Source organism: Phalacrocorax aristotelis, chromosome Z, assembly GCF_949628215.1.
Source record: "Phalacrocorax aristotelis chromosome Z, bGulAri2.1, whole genome shotgun sequence".
Taxonomy (NCBI): Eukaryota; Metazoa; Chordata; class Aves; order Suliformes; family Phalacrocoracidae; genus Phalacrocorax; species Phalacrocorax aristotelis.
This window is the reverse complement of record NC_134311.1, coordinates 29838610-29852911: the sequence shown is the minus strand read 5'-3', so window position 1 is coordinate 29852911 and position 14302 is coordinate 29838610. Positions and strand designations below refer to the sequence as shown.

Genomic DNA, 14302 nt, shown 5'->3' with positions numbered 1-14302 from the left:
GAACACAAACAAGGTGGCTCCGTCCTACTCTCTACTAGTTCCACCACTCTTGCAGGTCAAATACTCGAGAACATATTACACACACTGTAGTAGTGTTAATACCTGTAGCAGATGGTGCAGCATCTGACTCAGAACCTACACAGGTTTACTTACAATTTTCTGGTTTATCGGCACTTTAGGGAAGGAGCTTGCACAACGTATATATGCAGACATCATATTTCCTTAGGGTACACCACACTCAGGGTTTCTAATACAGATGACAACACAACAGATCTACCTCACCACTGATTAGCATAACCTTTTTAAAAAAAACAAATTGCGAGCTTTTTTAATAACAGATGGTATACTTTTCATCAGTTTCAGCTGGAATATCACTTTGCTTTACCAAACTATGAAAATTCTAAAGCTCATTTTAATCAAAGTAAAAATGTCATCAATATACCCTTCTTGTATCTCTTGTCCAAGACAAAAATACAACCTATCTTTGGATGGTCTTCTATTCTAAATCTTATTTCACACATTTCCTACTGCTTGTAAGGATTATACAATGCTGCAGATAAATTCTGGCTTCTGAAAATACTCAAGTCACAACATATACTCTTATGGAACCCTTGATTTCTTTTAATCACAGAATCATAATATGAAGCGTACATGCAATTATATATATTGCATAAGGCCTTCTGCCTTGTTCATATTTCTTCATGATACATGTGACTTTTAGCTTCATGCTCTTGATGTGCATTCCCTTCACTGAAGTACCAGGGACATAAAATTTGCTAAGAGACATAGTCCTGAGGAATCCATACAAACACAGAGACACTCCTGACTTCTCTTCCATTAGCATCTTTTTATTGGGATCAGTGGCTTTAGGTTATTAACTTATTAGAAGTGGAAAACCAATACTGTTTACAAAGCAGTACACTGAAGAAGTAAAAAGACCACCAAAGTTTATTTCAAGCATGGTTTGAGAAGAAAAAGCACTAGAGGGAGTACTGGAATAGAACTTTTTAAGTTCTGACATGAAGCAGGAACAAAACACTAGATCTGTGTATTAGTGCCAGAATAGATCAGACAGGTAGAAAACAGTTAAGAAAATTGCCAAAAAATTTTTTGAACTATATTTGTTCAAATAAAGGAACTCATGTCTTTATTAGCCTGCTTTTTGCTAGCACATAACACATTTCTAATGATAGAGCTTAAAAGTATTGGAAGTACTTTTGTACAGCAAGGATTTGGTGATGGGTTTCTTCTGTTAATACAAAAGATATAATCTAATTTTTAATTCTCTAAGGTATACACAGGAACACTTCAGCTATACACAGCATAAACTAAAGAAAAGATGAGAAACAACCCAGAAGATGAGATATGATCTGCTTGAACACTGGTTTCATGCAAAAAATGCTATTTCTGCTTCATCCCACCCAGGACTAAAGCTGTTAGCATATCATGCTATCAGAGCAAAGATAAAACCAAGCACATGTATTAAAACCTGAAAAATTCTAGTTCAAAATTAAGAGTTCCCTTTGACAATGTGGTTTGTTGTTGGTTTGGTTTTGTGTTTGGTTTTTTTTAACCTGTTCGCACCTCAGTACTTATGATCTTCAGGAGACTTAACTTTCACACCAAAGTCAAAGAGGAACATAAAAAATAAGGTAGATTTGGATACAGTATCTTCAGAATATGCATTACCTGCATAAATTAGTTTTTGGCCAGCTACTGGAAATGCATCTTTCCCCCGTTCAGATTCAATCTTCTCTTTCAGTGCCTTCACCTAAAACACAGAAACAGTCTTAATGAAAAAAAAGTTTCATAATACAAACCTAAATAAGTACACTTTGTTCTAAGTTTTATATACTAAAAGTAGTTTTCAGTCATATCTTGATTATGTCAAGTACATCAGTCTTCCAAACATGTCACTGTAGCCACTTGCAGAGCAACATGTTCCCTTCCCAAAAAACCTCTCATGCTTAATCAAATTCAGTAAGTATCTGTCCATGAGATTTTACGAGTTTACAACAGAGTGAAAATTTGAGAAATTTGGGCAAAAAATGCTTTTATCTACTGTCCTATTTCCCCTCCCTGACCCTTCTCTGAATGCAGGGAGTATACATGCTATCCACAGCTGATGGATTTTTTTCATCATAATGAGTCTTCAGGGAATGCCTGTGCGGGGTTTTTTTGGTTTTTCTTTTTTTTTTTGTAAGGTCACCATGACATGAGATTTAACCCACTGGAATGACTTGAAGCCTTGATATGCAAAGACTTGTGCAAACTGTCCAGTTGTTAATTTTACAGGAGTAATTTTCAGTTCTTTCCCCTCCCCTGTCATTTTCTGAACTTTGTGTAGCAATTTTAAGCCTACACATGAAAGCATTTTGCCCGGTTTACTTGCTTACACAGACCACTGACATATAGTCCATACTTTCAGAGCACCACATACAACAGCTCAAATGACACTGAGTTGTCATGCATCAGAATGCCTGTAGTCTCCAGAAATACTGTGTAACACCATCCTGAAATAAAGGATGATCCTGTAGAAGTATTTCTGTACTGATACATTTGAAATCGTGTTTTAGGACAAACTGCCTGTACACAAACATTCATTCTTCTTGTTTCCTGACAGATGCTCCCAATATATGTAGAACAAGAACAACCAATCTGTTACGAACTTATTACAACAAACTAACCCCACCTTCTGAAGCTTTTTCCTGAATATACATAAGCTTTTTTCATTTCAACTAAGATGCATACACCTAGCTATTTAACCAGCTAAGCACATGAAAATCTTGTCATTAACAGCTGCGCAAACTGACACGCCGCACTGTTTGCCCTGGTTGCTAGCACTCCCCAGGCTGCTTTATAAGTGTGGGGTGGCTGCTGTTGTTCTGGTAATGCCCAAGCCTCAGCAGAATCTCCCAGCTTCTGGAGACTCTCTCTGCTGCTCTGGCACTCCCCTGCCTCATGAACACCCCCCGTGCACCATGATCTGCTGCTCCACTACAGTCACAGCTGGCTCCAGAGCAGCTCCCCTCAGCTTCAAGTTTATACTGTAGTTCCAGCACATCTGGTACTGCTGCACTGCAGGGTGGTTCTACCTCATATTCAGACCTCAAAAGTATACAGTTAATCTCTGCTCCCCACTGGGTTTTCACACAAGTTAGACACGTTGGGTTTTTTAAATGGTGAATGAATTAACGCAACCACCCCTCGACTTCCCTGTTCTTTGATATGACCATGTATGGGACAAAGCGGATCTCTGTTGCTCCAGTATTGTAACCAGTGCTCCGTCTGAGTTGCAGCCAGCACTAATCAAAGTGATACCTGTAGTTCTACTACCAATGCTTCTTCTGAGAAGTCAGTCGGTTGAAGTATCTCCACAGTAGCAATGCTAAATACTCAGTGTCCTCATGGATCCTTAAAATATCTGTTCCTCAAAAAAGACAGTGCCCAAGGTGCAAAGGTAAGTCCTGTTACAACATCATGAGGTTTACACTTTAGGGTGAGGCTGAATTCAACTTCTACACACAGCTTCTGCTGACCTATATAGAGTAGGAATTAATGTTAACCTACCTATGAGTTACTGTTATCCTATATACACTATTAATACAAAAGCTCCAGTAGGAGTACTGCACATACTGCCTGCTAGGCTCCTACCCTGAGCATGAACCCTCAGGTTCTGCAAGATTACACCCTGGAAAACTAACTCAGCAGCCACAGGCAGTCTCAACCTCACGGACATTCAAGAGGCTGCACTTCATCTTCAGAATCCCCTTCCACAGTCCGAAATCTCCCTTTGGATCCTACTCCTGACTCCAGCTGCGCAGCTTTAGTCCCAGGCATGCCTAGAGGTCCTCCACAGCCAGGTGTCACAAACCACAGTGATACTGAACACAGGAACAAACTACACATTTGCTCCTCAAAGAACAGACAATCTTTGGCTAAAGCCTGCCAATACAGTGGCCATGACTAGCTTCTTAAAGGAACTCCAAAAAACTGGAGATGTTGAAGAGAAAAGGCCATTACAGTTTTCAGTACTGGTCGTCTTTATTCTCTGTACTTGCCATACACGTCAATCAGTTTAAGAACAGATCATATACTGTTAATAGATATTATATTTTATGTTTTATATATAATATATTACATATATAGATGCATACATTATAGATTCTATATATATAAAAATAATAAATCTCTGGGAACTGAAGTAATTTGTTATCCAGCTGACAGTTTACAAAAATCTAAAACAAATTTAAGCTTAACACAGCTCAGCTAATTTACAGTATTTTGCTAACTATATCCACAGACCCAGCACCATTTGCAAAGGCAAAGATTGTTAAGATAGGCCTCTCATTTAAATAGACGTTCACCCTACTGTGAACTCTTGCCAAAGATCTCTAATATTTTGGAGCTTGTGATGTGTTAAGTTACTGTCAATCTCCATAACACATTAATTAAAAATTCTGTAATGAAGTTCATGTTATTCCTACAAAAGTAAAAAAACCCAGAAAATAGTCAAGTAACTTCCAGAAAATGCATTTCAGAACATTTTTAACTGTTTTATACAGAACAGTAGTTTACAGAACGGAATCTGTCGTCTCAAATGAATTCACTTAAGCAATCAGACTTACTCAAAGCAGCAAACAAAAAGGACTTCTACTTAAGCCCACTCTTAACTACTATAGCTTGAATCTTCAAGAGAAGACAGTCACCTGCAGACTTCTGCATTCTCCTACTAGAGGCAGAAGTTCAAGAAACACTCAGGCTAAAATAAGTTTTTATAAACAACGACTGCCTGTTCTTTTGGCTTGCATCACTACCTAGCTTAAGAGGCCAGAAACACTTCATTTGCAGAGGACACAATACTAATTCTCAGAACAAAAAGGGAATAGATAACATCAGATACATCCAATTTAACAGCAACATGCTAGTGGCATAAAATTTCCTCTTGTAGTTCCAACTGGAGTGACTGAAGATTTAGCAACCCCTAACAAGACACTCGCACCCTTAATTCTGCCCACAGAAAAGAATAGGTAAGAGCACTCCCTAAACAACCTGTGTGTCATCAGACACCATAGTCTTAATCATCTTCATTTACATTTAAACTGTAAACACTCCTTTTTCAATGAAAAAAGCAGATCTCTCACTGCTCTTCAGAAAGCCAGATGCACCTTCTAGCTAGTGGTACAATGAGCAAGATCCTAAACTTGGCCTCTAGCAAATTAGGATGCTGACAATTTAGACTTCAGCATCACCATCAGTTAGGGCTTATTAAGTGAAAACTGATTTCAGGAAAGTACATCCAGCGCGCTGATCTGTCCAACTTATAAAGCAGGTTTAAGATACAGAGTCAACCTTTACATCCATAACTTTGACTTATTTTTCTCAAGAATACAGATCCATAAACCAAACCTCAAGCCTACCTAGCTTTACTCCACCTGATCAGAGTCCAAAATATATTTCAGTCCTCAGAGAATCCCATTTCTGTTTTGCCCGACTAAATTTCACAGCAGAATAAACAGAACCCATACTTCAAGGCAACACCTTTAATGAGCATCAGTTAATCTGCAAACACCCTAAAGATTCAGAAACAGCACACTGACACACTACAGAGGGCAACTTACAAGATGATTTTATTCTGCCCTCTTTGAATTTAGATGCAAAACTCTCCCTACTATTCAAAGACTGTACTGAACACAATGTCCTCAAGAATAGATGCCATGCAATCTGTTCAATTAAGAGTCGGAGCTGATTGATCCTAACTGAGGTCTTCCAAGGAACTACCAGCCCCCCTAACTGCATCCCAGCTGGGCATTCTAAAAATAGGTTACATGAAACTGCTAGCGCTAAGTTGCCCAGTTGTTCCCTACAGCTACCTTAGCCAGCTAAGCAAGAGGGGCACGCTGGGTTCCACCTAGGCAAATACATAGCTCAGTACACTGAGCAAGCTCCCTCCTTTCCCTCTCACACAGCAATTTCCATTTCTCCTACCTCGTACACTATGCTAAAACAGAAGAGGGAAAAAAAAAAAATCAGTTGATTCAAAGGCTCATTTCGTAATTCCTAATAAAAAACTTAACAGTATACTTCCATCAATGTTAATCTATAATCACACAGCCTGTACAACACAGGCAAGATAAACTTCTTAACTTCTTCAGATCTATAGCAAAACTGAAAATAAAACTGAAAAGGACCCCTTCCAACATCAAGCCACATACCCACCTTCCACACCACAATCTTCATCAGGAATCTGATCCACCTTTACCTAAACACATACAAGATCATTTGCTACTTCTACCACAAGGCTGCTACAAAGTTTATTCTGACATTGGAAGCCTTTTCCTAATTTCCAGCCCAAATTATTACTTCACAGACTATTAACACTTACTAGTTTTTATGATGATGTTATAATTCACACATGAATAGCCTTTCCACCTACCATGGTGCTTACCCCTGTCAAATATTTATACAGCATTATCAAATCTTTCTCCCAGCTTGTGAGCTAAGCTAGCCAGGACCCTTCAGTTAGCTTTCATGTGAGAGTCTCAGTCTTCCATACCCTCCCAGCACCTCTTTCCTCCACCTGCTCTGGTGGAACTTCATTCCTCTTGGGAACGTGTGGCTGGCACACACATAGTAGAGCGGTGTCACTACTTCTACTGGAAGTTCCAGGATCTATGAGCTTCGAGGCTTCATCTTGCAGTGAATCCAAATCATTAATCTATGTTGCTCCTTTGACACCTGTTTCCAAAAGACTGAACCCCAATCAGGCAGCCAAGTACACACATTATACTCTGTGTTCTTCAATTCCATCACATTTCTGTTGACTTGTGCTCAATATCATCAAGTCCTTATCAAATTAGTAGAAGGGCTATGAATAGATGGATCCTAAGGCTAACTCCAAAAGGACTTCACTACCAACCTACCTACAGTTGAACTGTTTCTCTTTTTGAGAAGAAACTGCAAGCAGAAGGGTTTTTAAAATCTATTTTCTGATTCTCCACCAATCACTGTCTTTACTGCAGTAGAGTAACAGGTTTCTCCTGGACTTTGGGAAAAGTCATCATTTGGACAAGCACAAAAGTTTTCAGTCCAAAGGGCTTTGCTCTCCTCCTCCTCCCTGAGGGAGGACATGCTTGTCTAAATGCTTCTGTTTAGAATATAGGCTTAATATTCCCAAGTTTTCTCTCCTACTGCCCTTGAAAACATATTTACCACACCTTATACTGCCACATAGACACTGCACAAAGTCAGGTTAGGGTGATGCAGTGGTATCAGACAATAAACCAGCTAATGAAGCAACAAACTGACCAGTGCAACAGGTTTTGCTACCTTTAATCAAACTCCACGATCAGCAACAGGTTAATGGCATATATTTTGCCTACTACTGAAATGTCCAGAGGATAAAAAGCTACTTAGCTCACAACCTTATAGTAGCTTTACTGTATTTTCTATGAGAAGAACATATTTGGTTCTAGATACTTCCTTCTACAGATAATAAAAGTGGATTTTGCTGGCACAAACCTACATTTACAGTCATCTCTGACATTGTCTTCCTAAACAGGACACTCATTTAGCCAGGAGACCACCTTGACAGTTGGTTGCATGAACAGATTACTGCCCTACTTCTGGTCCCAAAGGCATAACAGATACAGTAACTGAGAAGAACCATAGGAGGGAAAGAGTCATGTGAATCCAGTCAGGTTTATGAGGTTAGTGAGTGACTAGAAAAAAACCCATTTGTACTCATCTAAAGGCAGTATTTAAAATTTTTCCTCACAGCCTCACAGGCTGTGTTAAGCATTCATAAACTTTTATATTTACTATTTGCATTTACTGTGCTGAAGTTTGTATACAAATACACAAGCAGCATGGTCTGGAAGATAAATAGCCTGGAATTGGCAAGGTACAAATACAAATTTAGCTCTGACATTTACTTCCTGAGCAATTACCTCTGCCTTTCTAATTTACTTCCATCTACACCTAGGTGAAGTTTATCAGTCTAGCAGCTGCTCTTATACACTGCCCAGAGATCAACAAAATTAATTTCTGAGCTCAAAATTGGCCTCTGCACACTTCTACCCTGCATTTCAAAATTGATTAAGCCCTGTTTAGAGGAGAAGACACTAGGGCCAGTTTTCCAATGCTAACCAGTGACAAAAAGAGGTACATACATGCAGGTTTGTACTGACACATGAACACATACACTTCAATGTAAAGCAGAGGTCTAAGCAACAGAAAAAAAAGCAGCTATCTGCACCTTTTGAAAAAAGCAGAAAGATGCGGCCATTGACAGCTCTGAGTGCTCCCTATGAACTCACAAGACTTATTTTAAGGAGAAAGCTTACATTCTTTTATGATCATAGAGCCAATGCACTGGAAAAATGACTAACACGTAGAAGCATATTCTAATAGGAATAAAATTAGTTGTATTCATAATTTATGCTATCTTAACCTTTCCTTTATTAAGTTTTAAAGAATGTCTCAACCTCCCCACAGTTCTTTGTAAATTTTATTAGAACACTCACTAGAACTTAAGGAAAATATTCCTGAATATGTGAAAGCCTAGCCTTCTTCAGCTAAGAATTAGAACGACTTCTCTTGCTTGAAAATTCTAAATCTAGCCAGGTAACAGGGAAAAAGACTAGCTCCCAAAGAAAAACACTAGTAAAAAGCCCAGTTTATAAAATGAACATGAATTATCAGAGAACATAATTTGAAAATGCTACAGTCTGCAAAGAAAGTATTAAAACAATGAGAAAAAGAAAATACTCCCTGATACTCTTATTCTGGTAATCTTAAAATCTACCATTTTTGCAGAGTCATCTATCAAACCTCAAGCAGCAAGTACAAGCCCTTAAAATTCACACCTCCTCTGACCATGCGGGTTCATAGACTCACCGGTAAAGACCTAGGAGATGCAAGATCAACGTAACAACAATCCTCTAGAAGAGGAGAAAGATATCTGCTGTAAAATTAAAAAAGAATTAGAGAAAAATACTAAGACTTGAGACAGAAAGACATCTTTAGTCTAGAAGTTTCTGAATTTTGAACAGGATCACGAGAGCGCTTTTCTTCTAACCACCAAGTTGATAAGCGCTCAGGGAAATATGAAAACAATCCTCTTATCTGCAACTGCTGCAGGATTAGCTACACAGGAACACACTGGGAAGGAGGTTGTCAGAATAAGTTCATACTTACTCATAGGTTACAAGCCTCCAAGTCAGATCTTACCACTTGACCCAGTAAGATTCTCTGGCTCTTGCAGAACTGCTTCTAAAGTTAATTTTTCTGAGAGATACAATAAAATACAAATTCAGCAAAACTAAAGTGACCAAAGCTAAACCTATTACTTTTATATTTTCTTCTAACAAAAAAAGATATCACTTTTTAATGAGATATGTCTACTACTACTTAAAATTCATTCACTTTATATATAGAATTGTGTTAACCCTTATTCTTCACTAATATTTCTAGATCAGGAGGTCTTTTTCCAACAGAAGGCCACAGTTTACCAGGAGACCTCTAAGAAACATGATTGAAACCTTTCACAAAAATCCACTATTTGTTTCCACACATCTTTCCTAGCCACAGACAGAACAGGAATTGACACAAAGCATGCTTTAAAATTACCTAGGCTTTCAATACTCATCATTTTTATTAGACGCTTTATTATAGCTCTCAGTATATGGAATAGATACAAACAGATGTGACTAATAAAATTTTGTGGGTTCACAAATAGTATTCACCTTCTTACGAGTTCACAAATCATACTCTAACCACTCAGACAATAGTCTGCACTAATTCCAAAATTTATCACTGCACTCTCTGAAGAGAATTAAAGCAGCTTGTCATTTTATCAGACACCCCCCATGTACATATTAAAATGTACCTCCCTTATATGTACCACCTCATTGTTGTTACAAAGCCAAGATGTTTTTTATAACCCCTACAAATCTGAAAATACAAATTCTTTGCTATGACATTGTCATTTGAAAAATGAGAGCAGTATCTCTTTTTCCCTGCAGTCTACCTGTTTTATCTGGATCACTTTTTTTCCTTTGGATCCTGCTTCATTTTTGCTGGAGCGCAGTCCTCACACGTATTTAATACAGCTTCGATTAGTATCTAGCCTAAATTTCTAAAACTTAAAAGCCAGGAGCTTCCAGCACCAAAGGGGCATAACACTAGCATCCAAAAATCCCATTCACTGTTTAACAATAAAGCATAAACATATTAAGGACGCACTAGAACATACAGAAGTTCAAACTTCCACAACTAAGTGTCCTGTTTGACATGGTGTTAAAACAAGTGGGCATTTCCTGGGTGTTCAAACATCATGGCAGAACTGTGAGATCTGAAAGCCCATATTATGTGACAAGGGACTGGTCAGAAGACTACTGACGTCCTGAATATTCCTTGCACTTCTCTGCATTTTGACTGTCTTTTTTTGGTTAACAACACAGGGAAGCTGAAAAAGAAACAGGACAGACTTACCTTCAACTGGCATTTCACTTTCAAAGAAAGTTAAGAACGTTTGTTGAGTGTTTTTTTTTAAAAGCCCATTTCATGTCTACAGAGTGGTAACAACAGAAGCGCTAGATTTAAAAGGCTACAATGCCATCACTGTCACCTCAGAAAAGACATGTGGCTCCATAGGTCTGTGTGAGTTTCAGACAGGTCTTATTATTTGCTCCAAACACAAAGCTTACCATATTTGCTCTCTCACAGACAGTCAAACACAAGAAGCACCTTGTGTAGATAAACGCACCCCTTCCTTTACCCTGGTTAAGCCTGAATGCTCAGGTACTGAACTGCCCCGCTCAGAACATGAAAATGATTACAATGGGTAAACCCACCCCTCTGCAGAGCATGATGAGTACCACATTGATTCCCACGCATTCCAGACGTTTCTTCCCCCAAAACTTAACAAAAACAGCAATGCCTGAAAAAAATCTCCATTTGATAATAAGCCTTCCCAAAGAATAGTGTCCAAAGCTAATTCTTTTCAACTTTTTTAGTCAGTCAAAATATTTCACATCTTCATCGAGCTCTTTCACGAACAAGAATACTCCATGCTTCAAGTCTCATTTTTATTCAGTCAAAATACTCAGTGGGCCAAAACTTCAAAACTAAACCAAAGCTAAAGTCACATTATTAAAAGCTTGTTTTGAACTTTAAAATTCAACTGTCTGATTAAACAGGGAAAAAAAAAATCTGTTGCTTGTGTAAAAGCTGTAACAAGCCTAATTAGTTATCATGAAGTGTGTTGCTTCAAATTATTTAAGTGTTCCTTACTATTACTGACAGCTTTCAGTTATGAGCATAAACTCTTGTCAGAATACTACCTTGCATTGTAACATCAAATCTCTTCACATTAGTTTTGTATTGAGAATAAGGGGAGAAATTGCTAGAACCAGAAACCAATTTTAGAGAACAAGAATCCAATATTGGAGCAACAAGTTTCCTGGGCCTAAAACAACTACATGATTTTTGGCCTTGTCACAGTATAGGGCACAGCTCCAAGTAAACAAGCCTACCCCTAGCAGAGAAACACACACGTATAGTTCAAAGACTAAAAGTAATGTTTCCTGAACTCCGCAAAACACGCATGTTTCAGGATGCTAGAAAATTAATCTAAGAAACCAGTGTACTTAGCTAAAATTAGTAGTTTTCAAAATCAGACTGAGAATTTTCAAACACTTGCTTAACAGACTACATTTCAAAGCATGTTCCAATTTTAACAGATTTGGTATCTAAACAACAGCTCAAAAGTGTTCTTCTCTTTACTAAGTTCTGTGATTTACAACACTTTAAACAAGTATTTATTTGTAATTCTCTAAAAAGTAGACCAAGGAAACTTAAATACAGTTTTCACCTCCACAGCTAGTAAGATCAAGACTGTACCCCGCTCACTTTAAGAAAAAGTTCTCCTCAAATCCTGCCCACACTTCCCTTATCTTACCACCTGTTCCTAATCAAAACCCAAAATATTATGCCCATGAGAAGCATTCTTCTTTCAGATACTGAGCTACTGTAGCAACTACATTTATAAACAGGGAGAGCAGTCTAATTTCCCATAATCCAACTTCTGGCTAGTACATTTTGCTGTCTCATAAGCTGGTGAGGGTTTTGACTGGCAACACTTCTCCAGTCCTCACCTTGATTTTACTTCCCAGGACTGTACTGAATACAGAGAACTTGAGAAAAGATGACAAGAGAGCCTTTCTCAGTAATAAGTAAAGACTAATGCTTTAAATCCTTGAAGATTTCTAACACATGCTTCAGCTAGACATTTGCCATCTCCCTCTACCACACTGTTCAACCAAACGAACTCTCAGTCTAACTTCAACTGTCATGCCCTATTTTCCTTAAGATAGAAGCAGAAGACGGTAAGCCATCAGACTCTACAAAAGCAGATGCAATGTTCCACTGTTTCCAGAGTTTCTCTGCCCAGATGTAATGCGAAAGGCTGCTGAAAACACATCTTCAGACGCTAACTTCCCCAAATCCTTCCGAAGAGGGCCACAGGGATGTCTGGACTCGGCTATCAGAGGCAACCATCTGTGCTCAGGCAAGTGACAAGGCAACTTCCAACCCTGCAAACTCACTCAAGGCCCTTCCTCTCATCTCAGAACACTGCATTCCCCCGATGATTTTTCAGCAGACTCCCCTGTGCCAATAGAAAACATTCACCTGCAACCAAACTGCGTCCTCTCCCTCCTCCCAGTCATATAAAGACAGAGATACAGAGTCACTGCAACCCGCCAATAAGGGAGAAAAGCTCCACTACAAACATCACCACACACCCAAATCCTTGCTCTGCAGGAGGCACCTGTGAGGTTCTGCACCTCACATATGCTCCCTCACCTCATAAGCGCAGGTAAATCACTGCAGCTCACACTGTAGGCAAAACAATAAAGCCTCCCCACAAGCGCTCACCTTCATCACAGTACACATCTGCCAAAGAGTGTCAGAGCAACTACTCACGAGCTCCTCTCCAGTACACACTCCTGCAGAGACGAGCCCTACAACTCTCCCGACACTTCCTTTCTAGGCGGGAATCTGTAGGGAGCAAGCACCACGTTTTCCTGCTGCTGCGCTACCCCCCCCAAGAGGCCACGACGGGCTCCCAACACTCCCTGTGCGAAACAACAGAGATTACTACTTTGCCCCATCACCCACCAAGCCGGGGGTGTGGGCACGTATATTCCTGAAAGGAAAAAGTTTCGCTTCCTACAGCCCTCTTGCTCCTCTTCTCCAGAGCGCGACGTGAACTCTTCTCCCATTTTCTGGGCATTCTTCTCCAAAACGACGAGGAAAGACCACCCGCTGGGGGAGGGGGTTGCACTGGCCACACCAGCTCCCTCCCCCCAGCAATGAGCAGCCTCTCTCACCCAGCGGGAGACCCCGAGGAAAAGGGGTCACCCCACGACCGCTCGCGCCCCCCGAAAGGGGTCGGGCCGCCCCCCTCCCGCCCGCGCTGGAGCTCTTGCACACGCGCAGCCCCAGACTCCTCCCGGGCGGTCACCACATCGCCCCACGCACAACCCCAGCCCCACAGAGGCCTCCTCTCCACCCCCAGCCGAGGGGCCCGTCCTCACCCTCTCCCACCTCGCCCCCCCCGCCAAGGGGTTGGGGATATTCCCCTCCCAGCCCCAGCTCTCCCCAGGGCCGCGGCTGGGCCGCGCTCTCTCCTCCGGCCACAGGGAGCGCGGCCGGAGCCCAAGCGGGGAGGGAGCGCGGCCCTCCCGCCCCACACCAGCCCGCACCGTCGCCTCCGGGTCAATGTCGATCCGGAAGGTCTGCTGTTGCAGAGTTTTCAGTGTGATCTGCATAGTGGCGGCAGATAGAGTCAGCTCGTCACGACCTCCTTCCCGCGCCAGCGTCCCTACAGCGCAGCGGGACGGTCTGGGAAGAAGAGCGGGAGGAAAAGGAGGAGGCGGAGACGGGGGCGGAGCAACGGCTCGCCCTGCGCCGCGCGGCCCCGTCCCGCCTGTCACACGCACCGCCCGGCGCAGGCGCAGTGGAGGCGGCGCTCAGGCTCCGCGCCCTGGGCGGCGGCGGCGGCGGCGGCGGCGGCGGCGGCGGCGGCGGCGGCGGCGGCCGCGGCGGCGGCGGGCGGGGGGGGCGGGGACTCCAGGGGGCGCGCACCGCCGCTGGGCGGGACGTGCACTGTGCGCATGCTGGCGGGAGGAAAGGCGCTAGCGGGGTGGTGCCCGTAATGCGCAGGCGCGGTGTGGCGGGCTCACTGCGCAGGCGCGGCGGCCAGGGCGCGGCGGCGGAGGTGGTGTTCGCGTGTGTG

General features: G+C 41.6%; 1 protein-coding gene across 2 annotated transcripts in view; it reads right to left on the bottom strand.

Annotated features, from left to right (window-relative positions):
* Nucleotides 1-13953, bottom strand: part of RAD23B (RAD23 nucleotide excision repair protein B) — a 34551-nt gene extending 20598 nt beyond the window's left edge. Inside the window, exons 1-2 of one of the 2 annotated variants that reach the window (XM_075079973.1) lie at nt 13770-13953; nt 1690-1771 (exon numbers count right to left, since the gene is read on the bottom strand). In XM_075079973.1, the coding sequence (XP_074936074.1) occupies nt 1690-1771; nt 13770-13835 (148 nt within the window). In that variant the 5' untranslated portion in view covers nt 13836-13953. Of the gene's footprint in view, nt 1-153; nt 248-1689; nt 1773-13769 lie in introns of those variants that run through there. The other variant, XM_075079974.1, reaches the window with a different exon arrangement.
* Nucleotides 13954-14302: the final 349 nt, after the last annotated feature.